The sequence below is a fragment of the Hemicordylus capensis genome, chromosome 5, assembly GCF_027244095.1.
Source record: "Hemicordylus capensis ecotype Gifberg chromosome 5, rHemCap1.1.pri, whole genome shotgun sequence".
Lineage (NCBI taxonomy): Eukaryota > Metazoa > Chordata > Lepidosauria > Squamata > Cordylidae > Hemicordylus > Hemicordylus capensis.
In genome coordinates, this window is record NC_069661.1 from 26,222,481 (window position 1) to 26,245,681 (window position 23,201).

The 23,201-nt window shown below is 43.3% G+C and overlaps 1 protein-coding gene across 8 annotated transcripts in view; it reads left to right on the forward strand.

The window, feature by feature from the left end:
- GRID2 (glutamate ionotropic receptor delta type subunit 2) overlaps positions 1-23,201 on the forward strand; it is a 1,329,997-nt gene that overhangs the window by 1,179,900 nt on the left and 126,896 nt on the right. For all 8 annotated transcript variants that reach the window (XM_053253719.1, XM_053253720.1, XM_053253717.1 and 5 more), the window contains one exon: positions 8,261-8,427. In XM_053253719.1, coding sequence (XP_053109694.1) covers positions 8,261-8,427 — 167 coding nt within the window. The remainder of the gene's footprint in view (positions 1-8,260; positions 8,428-23,201) is intronic.

Sequence of the window (23,201 nt, forward strand, 5' to 3'; positions counted from 1 at the left end):
GTATACAGTATACTGTGCTTGATTGGCCAGCAAACTCGCCTGACCTGACCCCATAGAGAATCTATGGGGCATTGCCAAGAGAAGGATGAGAGACATGAGACCAAACAATGTAGAAGAGCTGAAGGCCGCTAATGAAGCATCCTGGTCTTCCAAAATACGTCATCAGTGCCACAGGCTGATAGCATCCATGCTACGCCGCAAAGGGGGCCCAAACTAAGTACTGAATACATATGCATGCTTATACTTTTCAGAGGTCCGATATTGTTCTATTCTTCAATCCTTGTCTTCTTGGTTCCATGTAATATTCTAATTTTCTGAGATTGTGGATTTGGGGTTTTCATGAGCTGTACGCCATGATCATCACAATTATAACAAATTAAGGCTTGACTTATCTCGCTTTGCATGTAATGCATCTGTCTCATATATCAGTTTCACCTTTTAATTTGCATTACTGAAATTAATGGACTTTTGCACGATATTCTAATTTTCCGAGTTTCACCTGTAGGAGAAAAGGCCTTTTTGAAGTCTAAATGTTCTGACTCCCTTTATCCACATGCAGTTTAAGCAATTCATGGGGATAGAACAGCAGGGAGCATTTGCTGAAGGAAGCTACTAAATAAATCCTGTGAATTGGCTTGGAATGTCATTCACACAAATATTAATCCACCTTGGCTTCTAATATCTGACCTCCTGTGTCTACAGGCATGTGGATAAAGGTGATCCAGCTGATATAGTATATTTGGACTTTCAAAAGCTTTTGATAAAGTTCCTCATCAAAGACTCTTGAGCAAACCTAGCAGTTATGGGATAAGGGGACAGGTTCATGTGTGGATTTGTAATTGGTTGAAGGACAGGAAAGATAGGGTAGAAATAAATAAACCATTTTCATAATGGAGGCAAGTAAGAAGTGGGGTACCCCAGGGATCTGTACTGGAACCAGTTCTTTTTAATTTATTCATAAATGATACAGAAGTTGGGGCAAACAGCAAGGTGGCCAAATTTGCAGATGATGATGATGATGATGAAGAATTCGATTAAACGCTTCAGGATGATGAAATCCAAAAGAGCTTGCGAGAAGCTGCAAAAGGATCTCTCAAACTGGGAGAGTGGGCAGTTAAGCACACCTAGAGGTCTTTCAGATGACCACTGCCTTCAGGGACATAGCAAGGTTGGAGTGGGCCCAGAGACAAGATTGTAAAATGCCCCCCGCTCACTGAAGCTCAGCTCATGAAGTAAAGAAATCTTAAATGAGGCTGAATATATATATATATATATATATATATATATATATATATATATATATATATAATGTGCCACAATAGAACATCATCCTAAATTTTGTTTAAAGGTTTTGTAAATTGTCGACGATGCAAGTCATTTCATGGTACTAGAGAAAGACATGCTGTTCTGGTAGTTTCAGAGGATGAATACAACTGTAAGAAGCCCGGGGCATGTGCGCGCCAGTCATGTGACTTGCCTCTGCCACCCCCCCAAGGCAGTGGGCCCCCAGACAACTGTCTCCCCTTGCCCTATTATAGTTACACCCCTGACTGCCTTGGGGCTGTGGAGGGCAGGGGGGGAAGGTATGATTGCACCTACCTTCCCCCACACAACCTCCTGTTTTCCTGCTGCCACACCACTCGCCCATCCACACAGGCATTGATGCACTGACCAGTGTGGCGAGCTGGAGACTGGAGGAATGAAGCCTGGTCTCCAGGAATCCCACAATGCACCACGCGAGCAGTGCAGTGCATTGTGGAAACACTGCAGGGCCAGGTTGTTCCTTCCTCTGGTCTCTATCATTTAAATGGCTGCTGGCAGTCCGAAAGAAGCTGCTGCCAACCTGGCTGTCCAAACGACCAGGCAGTGAGAGAGGAGGGTGCATGTGTGCACCTCACTTTTAGCCTGGGGGGGGTGGAATCCAGGCTATCTAACCAAGGAGCACCAAGATCAGGATCAGGACCAATCCCAGCGGGTCTCATGAGCAGCTCTGCCGGGGTAGGTTTGTGCTAGCCCCGTAGAGTTAGTTGTGAATAAAACAACTGCGACCAAAGAGTTTATCTGGTCTTGTGGTAGCAAGCATGCAATGTCCCCTTTGCTAAGCAGAGTCCACCCTGGTTGCATTTGAATGGGAGACCACATGTGAGCACTGTAAGATATTCCCCTTAGGGGATGGAGAAGAGCACCTGCATTCTTGCATGCAGAAGGTTCCAAGTTCCCTCCCTGGCATCTCCAAGACAGGGCTAAGAGAGACTCCTGCCTGCAACCTTGCAGAGGTTTCTGCCAGTCAGTGTAGACAGTACTGAGCTAGATGGATCAATGGTCTGACTCGGTATCTGGCAGCTGCCTATGTCCTATGTCTGTGTCTGAGAATTACCTCCCAGTTTGTTCCTGCAGTAGCTCCACTGCTGCAGGTGAAGATGAGCTTTGCTGTGTACTCTGTATTTGTGTTTCTTATAAGAGATGAGAGTTATGTAATATGACTAGCATGCCCACTGACATGGGCATGATATTTTGCATCGCTAGTGCATACTTAGAAATGTCCCCCGATGTGTATAATGCAAAGTAAATCCCATTATTATGGCAACTCATACCAGTGTGTCTGAGACAAGCAACAACAGCAACAAGGAGTCATGTTTCTGGCCAGGTAATCAATCTTCCATCTTCATTTATTTCCAGTTTAATGTAGGATTGTAAATGGCCCCGTGAGCCTGTGTATTATCTGGTTCTGTTTGTAATATCGAGGGATTCTCATCAAATGCGCCAACTTTTTTTTCTCCTTCCTGCAACCTCTCTCTAGGAGTAGTAGATGCATTAATGCTAGGAAAGTGTGATGGAGAGACGAAGGATATAGTTTGTAGTGCTAATGCTTTCTGCCCTGATTGACTGGAAAGCTGTGTTTCCTGCTGAATGACAATATGCTTCTTCCCTACCAATCTCGCTTTGCTGCTCCTGTGTGCCGTGGGGTGGAGTGTGCCCCGCATTCCAATTTGCTGCCATCCTGAAATGCCATTATCTTCACATGAAATGGCAATATAATGATGTGGAAATGTAGAATTCAGGAATACAAATCTGTCATGAGCAGTGAGTGATCTTAGGAAGATGGAATTGTATCTCAAGCAGGTTTTCTTTTCATACACATTTGCTGAGTACCAGGGCTGGAAGGGAGTGCATAGTTCATCTACTCCAACCCATTTTACTGAGGCCCACTTATCAAGTTCTATAAGCCTCCATCAAAAGTCTACAAAAGTGCTCAATTTGCTGTTCCAGATGGCAATCACAAGGTCTCTCGGCAATATATCTGCAGAATAACTGATCAAAAGTTGCTCATGGAATTAGAATTCCAAGGGTGCCCTCTTTGACATCAGAGCAGCTGAGCCAATGGGTAGTACCTCCACCTGCACAACTCCCAATATTAGCATATATCAGGCACTCTCTGACAAGTCACATCCACAGCCAAACATGCATGGGACAAATTAACTCATGTTCACAACTGATTATGTGTTTGCTGACAAGGCTCCCAGTGAAGCTTACATAAAATCAGTAAAAAATAGCAAGTAATTAAAACAATAAAATATGTCTCCCCCCCCCCTTTTTTTTTTGGCCTTGATGGCTTTTTCTTCTCCTCCTCTTCCTCCAGCAGCTAGTGGCTCTGCTGAACCAGAGGCGTAACTAGGGAAAACGGCTCTCGGGGCAAGCACTGAAATGCCCCCCCCCGCGCCCCCCAACAAACTACATTATACTTAGGTTTTTCCTCACAAGCGCCTGCCACCGCCGCCAAGCCAGGCCACTGACTGGCCGCCAGGCGCCAGCAAAGCAATGTGGGGGGGGGGGGCGCACGGGCGGCACGGAAGGGACCGCTCGTGGGGGAGGGGGCGCCGACGCGCTCCCTTGACAGCTGCAGCGCTGCTGCACTGAGCAGGAAACATTTGTATTAACAAAAAATTATTTTTTTTAAATTTGTCATGGCGGCGCCCCCCACGTGACCAGAAAAGATGGCGCCCAGGGCACGTGCCCCCCCCTGCCCCCCTATAGTTACGCCTCTGTGCTGAACCCATGATCTGAAGGAGTGTGGGCTGCATGTTGCCCTCTCAGTGATCATACAAATCCCATTCTATAGGCCAGAAGGGACTTCCCTGACCCTGTGATTCGGATTACCATTGGAGGAGGGGAGGAACATGGGAATCAGCCTTTCATCTTACTTTTCTTTTCTCTCTTTGAATGATATACTGTATATTCCAAGTCAAAGGAGGGAAGTGTTTGCAGAGGAAACTACATTCATTTCTCAGACAAAGTCTAAAACTGCACTTACCACCAGAGCACTAACACTGCAACATTGCTGCCAAAATTGTCCCTACCCACTGCTGGCCTCCATGTTTTTACTGTTATGGATTTGCACACACTATTATTATTAAAACGACTGCCATGTATAAATAGCCGTGGTTGTACCAAAGCACCTCATGCCATTATTGCATTAAAACTCACAACATTCTTGTCAGGTATACTTACATCTGGACTCAGCAGTATGATCGCCATACTACAGGTGGGGAAACTGAGACAGAAAGACCAAAGCTTGCCTAAGGCTGTTTAAATAACTGGCATTTGAACCAGACACTGCCCGCTCATGCCTCCTGTTCTGAATCACTATTGCTATATCACCCCTTGAAGCCAGCAGCTATTGGGATGCAACAGATAGGGACAGAGCAGCGATTGCACTTGCGTCCTTTGTCTCAGGTAGAAGTGTCTATTTCTGCAGTCTATAATAGCAGAGTGGATAGGAACATGGGAAGCTGCTTTCAGACCATTGGTCCTAGGGATGTGTGAACCAGCTTGATTTCATGTAAATTGACCATGTGCATATACACAGTGGCCCAAAAAATGGCCGCTGTGCACACTCAGTGGCCTGAAATGGCTCCAAAATGGGCTAAACCAACCCGGGAGGACTTGGGGGGAGGCCAGTGGGTGTGGGGGAACCACACACACACACACACACAAACACACCTGCTGCTACAGCACCCCCCAAGGCCACCGCAGCCCTTGACGGCAGCAAGTCAATCTCTTTTTTTTGCCGATATTTTATGCCAACCACCACTCTCGAACCGGGCCCAAACTGGTTCTAATTCAAAGCAAGCCAGGCCCCCTGTTTGAGGGGACAAAACTGAACATGTCCAGTCCAGTTAGAATCAGTTCAGATTCAAACCGAATTGGGCAAACCAGTATGGGGCCCATCCCTAATTGGTCCATCTAGCTCAACTGGACACTGAGCTACACTGACCGGCAGGGATTGAGCCTGGACTTTCTTCATGCAAAGCAGATGCTCTGCCACAGAGATACAGCTCCATGCCCTGGATAAGCTGATCCAGAGTACACTTCTGGCATATGAAACTTAGCAAGTCTACAACCTTGTATCCGCCTAGTATCAAAAATGCTTTAGCTCCAAATAACCTTGAGGATTTCTCTCTCTCTCTCCAGGCTTGCTTTGTTTACTTCAGAAAAGATGGATTATGCTTAGAGGAGAGAGAAAAATAATGCATCCCAAACGAAAGTGCCTCCTGTGCACTGCATCTCACAAATGAGTTGGCCTAGTGTGCTTCGCTAACTTCTGCATGTAAACAGATCTTACAAATATTATCTATATCGTCAAGCAGTAATCTAAGTGATATAATGATAGAGAGTAATTTAATATTCTGTTTGGTTTTTAATTCCCTTTTGGTTTGCCTGGCCCCAGGCAGCCTGTTTTGTATTGTTTATTTTATACTTTGTTACATATTTATTCCTTGTTGACTCTGTACGTTTAATGAGTTTGCCTCAGCTTTCCTTTGGAGACAGTGTAATTGGTTGGAGTATTAAATGAAAAGTGCTGTGTGAGACCAAGGAGAGTGGGAGAGAGTGAGAGAGGGAGAGCAGCATGGCTTCTCCAGGCAGCCAAAGAACAGGCTGTGCGTAGAGAATCAAGTTGGTGGTTTCAATGTTTGACTGGCTGATGGAATCACTTACTGGAAGAGCAGAACTTATATGTACGCAACTGGGAAGTGGCAGGTTCAGGGATGATGAAAGAAGAGGGTCCAGTGTTGGCTGTAATAACTTAATTTTCTCATTCTCCCACGTTTCTCTGGGAGCTTCAGTTTGCACCTGAAGGCAGAACCATAAAAGAACTCAGAGCTGCTGTTGAAAACAGCTGAACGTGAACACAAGAGCTGGTCTTGTGGTAACAAGCACAAATGGTCCCCTTTTTGCTAAGCAGGTTCTGCCCTGGTTTGCAATTGAATGGGAGACTACCTGTGTGAGCACTGTAAGATATTTCCCATAGGGGATGAGGCCGCTCTGAGAAGAACACCTACGTGCTTAAATGCGGAAGCTTTCAAGCTCCCTCCCTGACATCTCCAAGAAGGGTTGAGAGAGACTCCTGCTTGCAACTTTGGAGAAGGTGCTGCCCATCTGTTTAGACAATACTGAGCTAGATGGAACAATGGTCTGACTCGGCATGAGGCAGCTCCCTATATAACTATGTCAAGTTCTCCACTGTCACACACAAATGCCTAGCTCAGCGTATCCCATATCCTGATGTGATTATGATCTGTATTTCTCTGCCCCATCAGTAGCAGCATCATGTATTCATTCATAAACAAACAAACAGGATTTCTGTCCTGCTTTTCTGTTTAAAAAATTCATCTAACCATTCAAGGTAATAATTATTTCTCTGAAAAAAATACAAAAAATCCCCCCAAAAAACCCAAATCAAAAGCAAATTTAAACAGGCAGGAGCAGCAAATAATTAAAAATCTAAAGAGGCAGTCAGAGAAAAATCAAATTTTTGGTGGGTTAAATGCCTGCTGAAATAAAACCATCTTTAGCAGGTGGCAGAATATCATCAGGCAGGGGGCCAGGCATATCTTCAGGGATGCTGAATTCCACAGCCTGATTGCTGCAACTGAGAATGCCCTCTCACATATCCCCATCCACCACACTTTAGATACCATATATGGATCTGATGGGTAGGATGTGCAAACCGGTTCGATAGTTCAGGGTTGACCCCAACTACCCCCTGTTCAGTCCAACCCTGGACCAAAACACACACACCCAGCCATCCGGTGGGGTTGAGAGCATTTTAAAAAAATTATTAAGTACCTAACCCCTCCAGGGGGTTTCTCTGAGGCCAGGGGTGTCCACAGAGGTTCCCCGTCCCTGGCCGACCTACCTCATGCCAAAAATTGCTTGGTTCAAGTGTTCTTTGGTCCTTTCCAGGCCTTTCCCCCATCACTGCAGCCATTTTGGAGGCCACCGCACATGTACAATGGGCCCCTACGTGGCCAAGTCATGAGAATGGTTTAAAGACAAATAAACCTGTCATCCTGCTTTAGGTAGGCCCGCATTCCATTGGCAAGCAACATAGGAAGCTGCCTTACACCTAGTCAAACCATTGGTCCATCTAGCTCAGCATTGTCTACACAGACTGGCAGCCACTTCTCCAAGGTTACAGGCAGGAGTTTCTACCAGCCCTACCTTGGAGGTGCCAGGGAGGGAACTTGGAACCTTCTTAGTGCAAACATGCAGATGCTCTTCCCAGAGCAGCCCTATTCCCTAAGGAGAATATCTTACATTGCTCATATGCAGTCGCCCACTCACATGCAAACCTGCTTAGCAGAGGGTAATTCATGCTTGCTACCACAAGAGCAGTTCTCCTTCCTAAGTTCTGGAGAACTTTCATGCCCCCGCCCGATAACAGTTCTTAAACCCTATCAAAATCCCAGCACTGCCAAAATATCAGCAAATAGTGGAGTGCTGTAAAAAGTGCAGTGAAGTAAAGTAAGTGCTACATTTTCTACATCCCCTGAATCAGAGGCACCCCTGCGCAAAGGATAAGGTATCTTTTGATATCTGCCCTCCAACCATGCTGATAGGAAAACACTGAAACAAACCAAGGTAAAAGCTCTCCAATGTGTTGGGCATGTCACATTATAAAGATAACTTGCTGAGGATTGAAGAGGTGTAACCCACCAGTCCTTAATATGGATGGGAAGTTTACTTCTCTCCCCCTGCATTTCAACATCCAAGAAGTGTTGCTGCAATATTCTAATGGTCTGTCCGTACCCCTTAGCAATTAAAAATTCAGAGGAAAGTCCAAACATGAGAAGTTTTCTCTTCAGCTTTAATAACCACTTAGAATGGGACTGGCTCTCCAAAACTAAAGGGGGCAACCGACTTGGGCAAAATTTGTGTTTTGTGAAATCTAAGCTCTTATCTCCCTTTCTTCCCCCAGGTCAAATATGGAAACTATGCCTTTGTATGGGATGCAGCCGTTTTGGAATATGTTGCTCTCAATGACCCAGATTGTTCCTTCTACACTGTTGGAAACACTATCGCAGATCGCGGATATGGAATTGCCCTTCAGCACGGGAGCCCCTACAGAGACGTGTTTTCACAAAGGTAATGTTTGTGGGAGGGTATGAAGACTACAACACATCCATCTTGTTTTTACTGGGAGAAAAACGATCAGATTATGTCTGCCATTTTATTGCTTGTCTCATGTCCCATTATTTGGGAGTTTGTATAAAAAAATCAAAACGTAAAATTAATTAGTATATGATTAAATGGGGGGGGGAAGCAATAATCATGAAGCAGGTGTATATTGCTGAAGATATTTGTGAAGTGGATTTTTAGAACTGCTAAATATCTACTAACATTCTTGGATTTTTTCATACAGACCTTTAGCTGGAATATAAGACTTTAAAGATGTTTTCCTGAGCTAGTATATAAGATCATGTAGTCCAGTATGTTGCCTAATACAGCAGTTGCTTTAGTTGCCTGTCATGGTCTGTCAAAATGAGCCTCCAAAGGAAAGGAAGAAAAGGGGCAAAGGGGACATGAATCAAATCAAAGGTTTGGATTAAGTCACAGGGTACCTCGAGGTTCCAGAGTTAGCTAGCCTGAGAAAGTCCTATGACAAATGGGAGAAAAGGCTGTTCTGGTGATCAAGAACAAAGAGGGAGGGGAGAGAAAAATGATGCCGCACCGACAAATCGAAAATAGAAAAAAGGAGGGAGGAACTTCCAAAGGTGCTGGTGAATTTCAGTGATTTATTCCTTTTTGTTAATACATTTTCAGTGGGCTTATTCAGTATTGCCATATGCATTATGAGCCAAAAATACTCTTCCTCAGAGACAATTCTTGGATACATAAACTTGATCACAATGACTTTATTTGTTTCTATGGTATGGTATGGTGTGGTGTGGTGTGGTGTGGCGTGGCGTGGCGTGGCGTGGCGTGGCGTGATGTGGTATGGTATGGTATGACTCAAAATGCATAAGGTGTTTCCTCCCTCCTTTTCTTCTGTTTCTGCTCTGGGGATCCCCAGAAACAGCACAGGTAGTTGAGGCATAGAGCTGCCTGCATTACATTCAAGATATACATGGATACTGTCAACTGTATTCTTAGGGAAGGCTGCCCCTCACTTTGAAGACCATTGCTTTGGAGAAGGGGTACATATATGCTGGGTGTCAGTGCAGTACTTCAGTCTCTGTTGGTTACTTTTTTAGTTTTCCTCATTCAAGCATTTATGTGCCTCTTCAGAATGAAAACAGATACTCTGGCCATTTTTGTTAACTTTACCTTCCTGTCATTCATACGTTTGCCGAACTGGTGTTTGAAATCAATTCATTGTCCATTTTCACAGCGAGTGATCGTTACAGGTGTGTGGCTTTCACACATGCTTTGCTGCTACTCTTAGGACTTCTTATAAGCTCATTTTTCTAGGCATAAGAAGCAAAATAACAGATGATGTAAAATAAGTTATGTTAAAGTCTGTAACCCAGTGGCCAACATGACGGCCTGCTCTCTGTTGACTGTAGGGAGGGACCCGCTGGGCCTTCCACACAACTTAAAAAGCAGCCTGGACAGTGTAGCAATCAGGCTGCTGCAGAACAACTTTAAACTGCTTCTGGAAAGCAGTGGAGTACTCCTTCCACAATGGAAGGAGCACCTCACTGCTGCCCTGAAGCGGTTTAAAGTCATTCTTCAACAGCTTGATTGCTACCCTGTCCAGGCTGCCTTTTAAGTTGGACAGTCCTGAGAGTCGATAGAGGGCTGCCTGTCAAGTCGGCCACTATCTTAAGAGCTGTCTGTCAAGTCGGCCGCTATCTTCAGAGAATTTGTTTTCACGCCTGCTTTAGGGTCAGGTCTGGAATTGCAGCACTGATGCTTTGGAGTCAGGGTGCAGATAGACATTCTCCTCCCTTTAGTATAAGGTAATGCTTTAGCTGATGTACTTTCAGGTGCATTTCAGAAGATTTTATATGTTCTTCACATTGTCCATCTAAATCTCATTCAGATTTGTACAGCCCAAATATGTTTAAGGGCTTACATTCTGCTCAGTCTTAGAACTCCATAATGCTGCATCCTGGGGCTACTGCAGATTCCCATGTGTGAATGGGGACAATTGTGGTAGTGCAGTTTGCACAACCGCTCATTCAGAGCAGCATTGCGGCTGCTTAGAAGTCCTCAGCAGCCCCAGGGAACAGCATCATGGAGACATAACTCTGTGCAACATGTAAGCCAATGAAATTAAGACATTGTTTCTGGATAGGGTTGGAAATATCTTTTTCAATGAATCTTAATATTTCTTTTTTCTATACATAAAACTGTTCCTGCATGGTGGGGGGGATAATAAAGGGTAGCTATATCAAAACCTCCATAGTTGCAAGTTTCAATGAGCAATGTGGTTGTATGTGTTCCAAGACTGTTTTCTCTTTTTCTGTTGCAAAACATTTGTGTTCAAGTCATACAAAGGCATTGCATATTTGCTTTGCTGGGTTTTCTTTTGTGCTGCCCTCCTAATAGCTATGCCTCATTGTCGCAATGAATATTCTTCATTCTGGCTAGAGCCTCTGTTTGTGTTCATTTTTCTGGGTGCATTCAGTCACTCTGTCAAAGTGGACAGAAGCTAGGCAAACAAGAAATTTCAGCATTCCCCTTGCAAGTAGCGATCATAAGAACTGATTAAATTGTGCCTTGAAGAAACGCTTGTACACTTGCCATATCAGCAGGACTAGATGCATCATGACTCTTTTCTGGACAATCACATCCGCAGCCATGTTAATGGTGACGTTTTTGACATTTTCATTCAGTCCACAGCGGCTCAGTTCAGACATCTTTCTTAACAGAAAGACTTGATTCAGACACCATTCTCAGTTCTCCAAACTATGGTTGGAAGTGGAGTTGAAAACCATAGTTTTTCCTAACTAGCGTTTAGCACGATACTTTACAGCTCATGTTCCACCTCTGAAGGCCATGATATAACTATATAATATAGAGCCACCATTGTCAGGGCTTGGTCTTGTGGCAGCGAGCATGATTTGCGCCTTGGTCTGTCTTAGATTGCATTTGGATGGTTGACTACATGTGAGTGCTGTAAGCTATTCCCTTTAGGGGATGGGGCCATAGCTCATTGGAAGAGCACCTGCATGCAAAAGGTCCTAGGTTCACTCCCTGGCACCTCCAGGTAGGGCTAGAAAGACTGTTGCCTGACACCTTGGAGAGCCGCTGCCAGTTTGTGTAGACAATACTGAGCTAGATGGACCAATGGTCTGATTCAGTATAAAGCAGCTTCCTGTGTGGGTTATCCATAATGCTTTGTTATCAGAATTCATGATTATTTATGCTCTGCCCCTAGACATTTGCCATGGCAGATCTCCTGCACCCCCCCTTCCCAACATTTCTGTAAAGTCTGCCTAACTTCAGCCATCAGTATGCACCATGCTAAGCATTCATTTGTCTTTGTATTAAAACTGGTGAGGAAGTCGCCTATCAATGTGTCCTGCAGCGTATGTCCATTTATCTGTGCACTGGTACGCTGAATGGTCTGGATATCTCCCAGGCCACTCAGCTAAATGAGATCCTCATTCCTTTGGTTTTCTTAACATAACTTTGTATTGAGGAAAAGCTAGAAAAGAGGGGTTTAAGAGGGGTCCTTAGCCCACCCAGTGCTGAGGACCAGATTTTGTCTCTGAAATCCAGTCCAAAGAGCACTGCAGGCCCTGGGGTAGTGAACATGATTGTCCCCATTGCTAAGCAGGGTCCACCTTGATTTGCATTTGGATGGGAGATTACATGTGTGCACTATAAGATATTGCCCTAAGAGGATGGGCCATAGCTCAGTGGTAGGTTACCAAGTAGTGCTGGAGAGACTCCTGCCTGAAATCTTGGAGAACCTCTGCTAGTTAGTGTGGACAATACTGAGTCAGATGGACCAATGGTCTGACTCAGTATAAGGCAACTCCCAGTTCCAAGACTGCGGCAGTTCAGATGATAACCCATCTATCAGCCCTTGCACACATGATAAGAACATGCACATGTCATGAGCGCACACATCCTTCCTCCTGTCCCGACATGAATCCTTGCCTTCCACTTCTCATCATGTTACTTACTAGAGGTGGCCTTGTGGACTTCATGCATTACCTGAAGGCTGCTGCAAGGCCTTGAACCTTAGATGTATCTGTGGGAGCTGGACATGGATGGGAATTTGGACATCTGCATGATTAATCTATTTTTCTCCAATTAGTTTTGAATTGAAAGCATTGGGAGAGGAGGAGAGAGAGAGAGAGACTTCATTCATTACCCCACCCGGATCTGCAGTGTGCAAATTTGACAGTTCCAGTACTCAGCCTTAATTGCTGACAGAGATCCCTCTGTACAGTTTAGTCTGCTGCAACATCACCCAAAGCAGTCATTACACACCCTGCTGCCCTAGCACCTGCCTGCTTTTCCTTCCTTCCCCTCTCCATACTTGATACGTGATGCACCACTTGTCTGGGATAATCTGTCAGTTTCAGTGCCGCTTTATTTTGTCGCAAAACTCTCAGCATTTCAGAGCCTTGCACGCCTTGCTCTGCATTTGGAATGTATTCATTAAGTAAATCTGTTACGGCCTTCTCCTAGAATTTTCCTTTGTACTTGAAGCTGCAGGCATTCATGATTTCAAGATTTGGAGGTTTCCAGTTTGCATTCAGAAGAGGTAATCTTCTAGTGGCAAGCTCTAGGAGTCATCCTCTGAAACTGAAGGCTGAGGAATTTAGGAACGACAAAAAGAAGTACTTTTTAACACAGCGAGTAATTAATCTATGGAATTTTCTACCATGCTGTTTCTAGAACCTGAGGGGTATACTCATATGAAATAGGGGCCGTAACCCAGAATTTGGCTTTTAAAAAGCCAAATCTGGCAACCCCAGCTTAGACAAATTCATGGAGTAAAGGTCTATCATTGACTACTAGCTGGTGGTTATAAGCCACCCCCAGTCTCAGAGGCAAGTTGCCTCTGAATTCCAGTTGCAAGGGAGCAACAGAAGGAGAAGGCATGCCCTCACCTCTTGCCTGTGGCTTTCTGAGAGCCATCTGGTGGGCCACTGTGTGAAACAGGATGCTGGACTAGATAGGCCTTGGGCCTGATCCAGCAGGGCTATGTTCTGGATAGTCAGATATCCTATAGATCCCTAAAGATGGAACGACAGAAGGCTGCTTCCTAGATTATGCCATTTATATGAGGCCATGGACAGTGGCCATGGACAGCAGCCACTAGGTGATGCAAGGCTAAAAGCTGGAACCAAAGCGCCAGACAATCAGTCCAGGTTCAAAGAGCCGGAGGTCAATTACATGCCAGAAGTCAAGACACTCAGGAGCCATGGAAAAACTAGGACCCAAAGGTCAAGAACACACCAGATATCAAGCAGAACAGACTGTCTGGAGTTAGGGATGACCAAGAGCCCAAGGTCAGGAAAATGCCAGAGGTTAAGCTGAGCAGATAGATATGGGCTGCACAACTTCAGCTCTCCTGCAGATGTTGGACTAAAACTCCCATCATCCCTGACTCTTGGCCACTGTGACTGGGTTTGATGGGAGCTGTAGTCCAACATCTGCAGGAGAGATGAAGTTGTGCAGCCCTGAGATAGATGCACCAGCAGCAAGGAGGCCTTGAAACTGAGGCAGGCAAGGTCTGCTTCAGACAGGAAGCCTCTGATGTGCTCCTTGTCTTCAGGGAAGCCAATAATGGGCCTCACAGGGTGGGCCCAGCTACGTACCTGGAGATGGAAAAGCTGCTGCAGTGCAGCAAGTCACCACAAGGGGTAGTGGTAGAGTTGCAACATCAGGGAGCTCTGACAGCCCACATGATCCGCATGGAAACCTACTCAAATGTATATAGATGGTGTCGCTTATAAATGGCACTCAGGTTACAATACGAAATCAAAACTTTTGTGGCCAAAGTGCACAAAAGTGTTCTTTTTTTCTAAGCAAAAGCTGCATTGACCTACCCATTTATACATGGGTGCACAATGCATAAAATGATGTTATGCCTGTGCATCTTTTTATTGGAAAGGGGCCATAGTCCAGTTATATAAATGTTTTGCATGAAGAAGGTCCAAGTAAGACAGGGAAATGCCACTGTTTGGAACCCGAGAGCACTGCCTCCAATCGGTGTAGGAAGTATTGAGCAAGATGGACCAATGATCTCTCTCTGGCTGTATAAGGCTGCTTCCAAGGTTGATTTAAGTACAAAATACAGTGTCAAAAGCAGCTTGCAACCTGGAGATTTAGGATTTGCACCCAGGAAGGTTAGTCTAGTGGCAGGCTTTATATCTGGATGAGCAGATGTTTGCAAGGTCTCTGGAGATGGTAGAGACTGAAGAAGGGAGATTTTAGCATTAATGAGAAAATAATTAGATGATCAGTACTGAAGACTAAGTCATAAGGGATGGAGGGCCATGGATGTAGCAAGGGCTAATCAGAATGTTGCAGATGAGAAACTAGAGAGCAGTTGGTAGCAAACAGATGCATCAACTGGAAGCATTCTTATGAGAGAGGTTTTTCAAAGCTCCCTTGGCACAGTTTTCCATGACTGCTCTCATGTGGGTCTTTCAAATCATCCTTCGCCTTTCTGATGGGAAGCCGAGTTGCTGCCTTCTGCATTCTAAGTAGAAAAGGAGATAAGTTTTCACTGGGTGGAATTAGCAAATGTTCACATGAATATTTCAAATTTCTTAATGTGATAGGAGATCCATTTGAAATCTGTTGGTGTTTCATGCTCGCTCTCCCCCAAGGCAACTGTGTTTTTGTGGCAGAGGGGTGGGGGAGAAGCAGCACATGATTTTATGAGTTATCAGCATTCTGCACAGGCCGCCAGCTTCCATCCTCTGGAATATGGATATGGTAACTCTTTAAAGTCTATACAGGATGACACAATAGATCTCAGCAACAAAAGGATCCTCATTCCTTATACACAACATGCCCACATTGAATTCCTTGCATATAGATGCCTTACTGTTTTCACTGTGCTTTGCTCCCAGAGTAAACAAGGGGAATACTTGCTGAGTCATGTTATTAACTAGTTAAACACCAATCACGTTTGGTGGAAAGGTTAGACTCAGGAATGGAAAATCGCACTCCTTTCCCCAGCCCCGTTCCCCTACCTCTTCTCCCCCATTCCTGTCTTCTGTATATCACTGAAGCATACCTGCCAACATGTCCCTTTTCCCCCATTCAGGTAAATGGGAAAATAGAGGCATGTTTATTTTATTTTATTTTATTTTATTTTATTTATTTATTAGATTTATATACTGCCCTTCCAAAATGGCTCAGGGTGGTTCACAGCATGTTGGCAGGTATGCTGAAGTCATGTATATAAAAGAGCAGGGAACCGAGCTGGATATATTTTTCCAAACTTTGTTCTGCATTTTGATTGCTTAGAATGAGCACTGGCTGGCATTCTGTGCAAACAGATGCCCCAACCTGCTGATCACAGAAAAAGGTGTGATCATGCTAAGGGCATTTGCCCCTTTAGAGGAAAACCCTAATTGTGAAGAGAGCTTGCAGCCAGGCAATACACACATTTGTGAGATGTGAACCAGCACACCTAATTTTAGGATGACACCCTATAGGGCTCAGGAAACAGGCCATTCAGAAAAAAGGCTGTATATCAGTCACAAAAAAGAGGAAGGGACAAATATTTATAACCATACAACTTGGTGAAAATGGACACGTGCCTTTACATTCTCTGTTATCAAGAGCTGTACATCACAGTCCTGAAGTAATACAGTGGTAACTTTTTGAGCACTCAGAATATGCTTCTGTGTTGTTCGTTAAACTGTGCAGGGAGGCAAAAGATGTGAAGAAATCCCTTTGGAAAGGAGTTAATGGCAAATGGCTTCTCTATGAATTATTCTGATCCCTTTAAGAGTCTCCAAATGAGGCACAAAGTCCTTCAGCATCTCCCTTCTCTTCCTCCATCCAGCAGTTAAGTTTCTCCATCAGTTGGGCTAATTTGTTCTAGGCCTAATATGTTACTTAAATAGAAGTGCCAACCGTTCATCAAAACGCGTCTCAAAATTTGCCCAGCCAAAGTACTTCCCCCATGTGGTTTGTTTTATTAATGACCCTGGTTTCACATCTCTTTCCATTATCCTAATGTAATTGAGGCAAGGCCTAATGAAGCTTGCGTAATCTCCAAACCAAAAATACTGTTGACACTCTCTCAGAGGGAAAGAGAGAGCATCAGCTCTTTATATAGACTGTTGCATGGGAGTAAAGCCTTCCCAAACTGAGGTAATGAAGACAGTGAGTGGTGCTGGGTAAAATGCCTCAAAAGCTTCCGGTGCAATCCCAGGGGAAGCTTTGTCATCATCTGTGAATTGCTCCCCTTGCATTCTTGAGCAATATATACATATATATTCTATTCTCCAAATATAACTGTCTGCTGCACTTGAAGCTGCAATAAAACGTATTTGCAAGCTGCTCTCCAAATAGCCTATAAAGCCTTTAATATAAAAATGGTGTGGCTCCTGCTTTTCAAGGCCATAAAGGGCCTGCTATCACCATGGATCAGGGCATGGCTGGCCAATGTTTCTAACTCTGAGAGATGTATGCAAAAATCCCCACATGCCTAAGAGGCTGAGCCCTCACTACCTCTGCTTCTCAAAACTGCTCCATCTCCTGCTTTTTCTTTCTCCTGAGTCCTTAGCAAGGCAGCTGCTGTTGCTCCTTCCTTCCATCAGCTCCGTCTAGAATTCCCAAAGCCCTCCTTACTTAGAGAGCCTCCTAAATTAGGCAGCTGCTGCCATCTGCATTGCCGTTTCAGACCGGGCTCAGCCTACTGTTTCCTTCCTTCATAATTCTCCAAAGTCTTCTTAACCCATGGCCTATTCTGTGTCCCTCCCATTAGCAACACTCCCTCTGGACCTCTTTCACTTCTCTCTCTTCTTAGGCCCTCCTGGTGGCAGGAAGGAGGTCTCTCTCTCTATTTCTACTTCCTTGCTCTGAACAAACTACATTTCCCAGGCTTTGTGGCACCTTGGGTGCTGCTGTCGCAGCAGAGACGGCTCTCTCATGAGGCAAGGTGAGGCAATAGCCTCAGGAGGCACCTTTGTCATGGGGTGGCAATTCTGGCCATCCCACTCTGCCCCCCTGTGACTGTCACGTTGCCTGCCTGCCACCGACCCCAGCTTCTCACCACCCAACGGTGGCTGATGTGCCCAGAAGATAAGGCCACTGGGAGATAGTGAAGGGTAGTGCTGGGCAGGGAGGCAAGGCTGGAGTCAGTGTCAGGGGCTGGCATTGGCATCAGGGGCCTGTGTCTTCTTGGCTTCACCTCAAGAGGCAGAATCCTCCAAGCCAGTGCTGTGCAGCTTCCAGAAATGGGGAGGAGAGAGAGAAAGAGGAGGAAAGACTGACCTTCTTCCTTCTTGTCCATCACAGCAGCAAGGCAATTGGGTGGGGTGGGAATGGAAGGGTGGGGCGAGTTCTTTTCTCACTTGGATTGCAATCCAAGATGGACCAAACAAGGGGAGTGGTGGCTATTCGGCACACAGTGGGAGTAAACCAAATGCATATTTGGAGATGGGACTGTAGCTCAGTAGAAGAGCATCTGCTCTGCATACAGAAGGTCTTGGGTTCAGTCCGAGGCAGAATCTCCAGATAGGGCTGGGAAAGATTCCTGCCTGAAACCCTGGAGAAGCCCCTGCCAGTAAGTGTAGACAATACTGAGCTAGATGGACCAATGGATTGACTCAGTATAAGGCAGCTTCCTACATCCCTACGTTCCATATTCTGAATTTCATCATCACAAAGTTCATCAACATCACTCCTCCTTTCACCCTATTTAAGAACCCTCCTCAGGCATCCAACTTTCTCAACCTACCTTTATATCCCCAGCAGTCCAGCCATCAGCCTTGTCCACACAACCTATAGATATTGTTTGTTTTTATTTGATTTATATACTGCTCTTCCAAAAACGGCTCGGGGCGGTTCTTCTGTTACACAGGGCATCTTATATCTATGTCCTGTGTAAATTTCTAATCCCATCCAAGATGACCTTTCACTGACTTTCCGCAGAACCTGCACTATTTGTTAAGACTTTGTCCAAAATGGTTATAATGTCATGAAAATTTCATTACATCACAGCAGCTAAGCCAATAGCTACAGGTGGCAGGGTGCAGGCAAGCAGGGTGGATAAAAATAAATGATTTAAAATAAAAAATTTAAAAAATCAATTTTTTTAATTTAAATTGGATTTTGGGGATTTAAATTGGATTTTCTTTTACTTAAATCAGATTTTTTAAATAAAATGCTTTTTGAGGGAAAAATCTATCTAAAGATAGTTTTCTATTTAAGATACATTATAGTCCAAAGGTATTCATGAAATAAGGATTAGTTTTTAATTATGTAGCATGAGGCTGTATATATGCAATGTTTAAATTTTTTGGTAAATGAATTCCATTAATCTATTCACAATGTCATCCATTCACAATGTCATGCTATTCCAGAAGTTTCTGTAATATTATTTTGGGCAATTTTTCTATCTAGAAGAGGACCAAAAATGAAACCTTCATCTGGTTGTAAATATTAAGATTATACCAGCAAGAATTAGTCTTTATGTTAAAAAAAAAAAACCAAAAAACCACCATGATTTAAATCTAGTCTTACTGACTAGTGATTTAAATCGTGATTTAAATCGATTTGATTTAAATCAGATCCACCCTGCAGGCAAGTGACAGCCCAATATTAGTTTTATATATTCTCTGATGGTTTTATTATATTCAGTTCACTAAATTTTGCTGTCCACACAAAAATATCCTTGCCATTAGATAGCCAATTTATATGCCCCTTCCATCCCATGCTGCTTCCTCCCTTCACAGTAAAGGATCCAGCAGTCAAGAAATACACCACAGACTAGCACTTGGTAGGGTTGCAATGAAGGCCTTGGAAAGGATATTTAGATGCCGTGACATGTCTGTACCTACAAAGATTAGAATCGATCGGGGCAATTGTTTTTCCCATGACACTCTATGGAGGTGAAAGCTGGACTTTGAAGAGGCAAGCTAGAAGTATTGATACTTTTGAATTTTGGTGTTGGAGAAGACTTTTGAGGATTCCATGGACAGCCAGGAAAACAAACGAATGGATCACAGAACAAATCAAACCAGAATTTTCACTCAAGGCACAAATGACCAGGCTCAAACTATCATACTTCAGACACATTATGCGAAGACCCAGCCCCCTTGAGAAATCCATAATGCTGGGAAAAGTTGAAGGAGAGAGAAGAAGAGGAAGACCAGCAGCAAGGTGGATGGACTTGATTACGGCAGCAATGAATGCACCACTGAGAGACCATCTATATATGTGGTCGCTAAGAGTCAACACCGACTTGATGGAACTTAATCAATCAATAAAAAAAAATCAGAATTCCTTTACTTTCAATTAATGATAGAGGTTTTAAAAATCACAAAATTGTTTAATTATTTAATTATTTTGAATTATTGAATTATTTAAGTGAGTTCTAAGCTAATATGTCACGGTTCAGTTGGAATTAGTGTGTTATACATAGTAAGGTTGCCGTTCAGTTCTGTTCCTTGAAAACTACCCGTGTGCCCCTTGATGTATCAAAACATAAAGGCAAATTTAATCAGGGCTATATCATATGCCTCCTACAGTGCTGCTGCAATTGCTCATTTTTGTTCATATTCCTTCTGTTGTGAGATCAAGGATAAGGTGAGAAAAGGGATGTCTAATCTCGTTCACTTCCCTCTATTCTCTGTTAACAGGCTGAGGATCTTCCATTGTGCTTTATGATTCACACCATAAATGCTCTTAGAAACAGAGAAGGGAAATCAGATACATTTCATAGATTTGAGAGGTGACTGCCCTCATATCCATGAACATAACTGGGAGCGTTGAGATCAGAGAACTGTCTGATAATCAAGTCACCCTGGTTTGAGGCATTCTTAACATTATATAAAAAGAGGCCGCATATATTCCTCCTGTGTAACTTTAATTTTATATTAACAAACAGAATCAAAAGCTATAAATCAAGGTGACCAACCAGAGGCTCTCCAGCTTTAGTTGGACAACAACTCTCATCATCCCCAGCTGCAATTGTGACTAGGGATGATGGGAGTTGCAGTCCAGCAGCTTTAGAACCTCAGATTGGCCATTCCTAGTATAAGTGAAAATCCTTTCACTTTTACCAGGCATACAGCCAATTTAAGGGAACATCACTATTTCATCTAAGTGGGAAATAAACTGAATCAACAGGAGTCAGTTCAAGTGAATGAGACCAGTTCTTCTATTGGCCAGAACTGGGGTTGACAGGTTCTATATGAAAGCATCAAGGCTGTTTCTCAGATAGCAGTTCTATGCATGCAGAGCCACATCTACATACAGAGAGGTATATCTTGCACAGAAAATAAAATCTATAATTCAAGGTTCCCAAACTTGGGACCCCAGCTGTTGCTGTACAACAGCTCTTATTATCCCCAGCCACAGTGGTTTTTTGCTATTGTGGCTGGGAATGATGGGACTTCTATTATTATTATTATTTCTTGTATACACAGTCAGACAGGTGTTATTGACTGGTTTGTTTTATCCAGACATCTAGTCCTTCCCAAGGACCTGGGATGCCAGAATTTTATTATCAATGTTGTTGCTGTTATTATAGATATTGTCGCAGAATATAGGCTGTTCCCAGTAAAGTTGCTTTTTGTATGTATGTATGTATGTATGTATGTATGTATTCATTTATTTATTTACTTACTTTTATACCGCCCTTCCAAAAGGCTCAGAGCGGTTTACATTAAAACACCATTAAAATCAATTAATCATTAAAACAAAAATTATAAAACATAAAATAATAATTAACAATTAAAAACATCATAAAACAACAATTAAATATTCAGAACTATTTAAAAACAAGTTTTAAAAAGCTGAAAAAGCCTGGTTGAAGAGATGTGTTTTCAGGTGTTTTCTGAAAATTGCGAGAGATGGGGAATTGGCAGATGGTGATTTCTGTGGCACCTATGATGTTGAGGTGCTCTTCAAGATCTTTTGGAATTGCACCTAGGGTGCCAATTACCACTGGGATTATTTTGGTCTTTTTCTGCCACAGCCTTGCAATTTCAATTTGTAGATCTTTGTGTTTTGTGATTGTTTCTATTTCTTTTTCTTCTATTCTGCTATCCCCTGGTATTGCTATGTCAATTATTTCAACTTGTTTTTCTTTCTTCTCGACAACAGCTATATCTGGTGTATTGTGTGGCAGATGTTTGTCTGTTTGTAGTCGGAAGTCCCATGATATTTTTGCATCTTCATTTTCTACAACTTTTTCAATTTTATGGTCCCACCAATCTTTGGCTACAGGTAGCTTGTATTTTTTGCAGATGTTCCAGTGTATCATCCCTGCTACCTTGTCATGCCTTTGTCTGCAGTCAGTCTGTGCGATCTTTTACAACAGCTAATTAGGTTGCTTCCACCACTGTTTCATCTGCTTCTTTACAAAGGCGGCACTTGCTGTTTGTTGTGGATTTTTTTGACTTTTGCTCTTATTGAATTTGTTCTTAGTGCCTGTTCTTGTGCAGCCAATATCAGACCCTCTGTTTCTTTCTTCAAGTTGCCATTCTTAAGCCATTGCCAGGTCTTGGTGATGTTTGATTTTCCACTTATATTGTGCAAATATTGACCATGCAGGGGCTTATTTTTCCATTGTTCTGCTCGGTTCTTGACTTGTTCTTTCTTGTAGGCCTGCTTTCTTTCATTGGTGTTGAATAGTTTCGCGTTATTGACCATTTGAAGTGCATCTTCTTCACTGTCCTTTATATATTCTTCAAGGCTTCTTTTCTCCTCCTCTACTGTTTGATGGACTTACAGCATTCCTCTTCCACCTGAGCTGCGAGGAAGGTATAGCCTATCGACATCACTGCGGGGTGCAGAGCATGATTGATGGTCATGATTTTCCTGGTCTTACGTTCTAGCGTCTCTAGCTCTGCCTGGGTCCAGTCTATTATTCCTGCAGTGCATCTGATAACAGGTATAGCCCAGGTGTTTATGGCTTGTATGGTGTTCCCGCCATTGAGTTTGGACTTTAGGATTTTTCTAACTCTCTTGATGTATTCACTTTCAATTTTTCTTTTAACTTCAGTGTGTGCATTCTCATCAGCCTGGAGAATGCCCAAGTATTTGTAATGTTCTTTCTCTTCCAGGTTCTTGATGTTGCTTCCATTGGGCAGTTCTATTCCTTCTGTTTTTGTTACTTTTCCTCTGTTCATTGTTAATGCAGCACACTTGTCTAGTCCAAACTCCATTGCTATATCGCTACTGAATATACAGACAGTGTTTAGCAGTGATTCGATTTCTGACTGGGACTTTCCATACAACTTCAGATCATCCGTGTACAGCAGATGGTTGATTTGACTTGATGTTTTAGATGTTTGGTATCCGAGGCCTGTTTTGTTTAGTATTTGTGAAAGTGGAGTCATGGCAATTACAAACAACAGATTACAAACAACAACAACTATTATTTCTTGTTTACACATTCAGACAGGTGTTATTGACTGGTTTGTTTTATCCAGACATCGAGTCCTTCCCAAGGACCTGGGATGGCTGAATTTTATTGTCAATTTTTATAGATATAGATATAGATATATAGATATAGATATATAGATATATATAGATATAGATATTGTCAATTGTTATAGAATATAGGCTGTTACCAGTAAAGCTGCTTTTTGTAATTGGCTGATGGTGATTTCTGTGACCCCTATGGTGTTGAGGTGCTCTTCAAGGTCTTTTGGAACTGCACCCAGGGCGCCAATTACCACTGGAATTATTTTGGTCTTTTTCTGCCACAGCCTTTCCATTTCAATTTGTAGATCAACAACAACAACAACAAC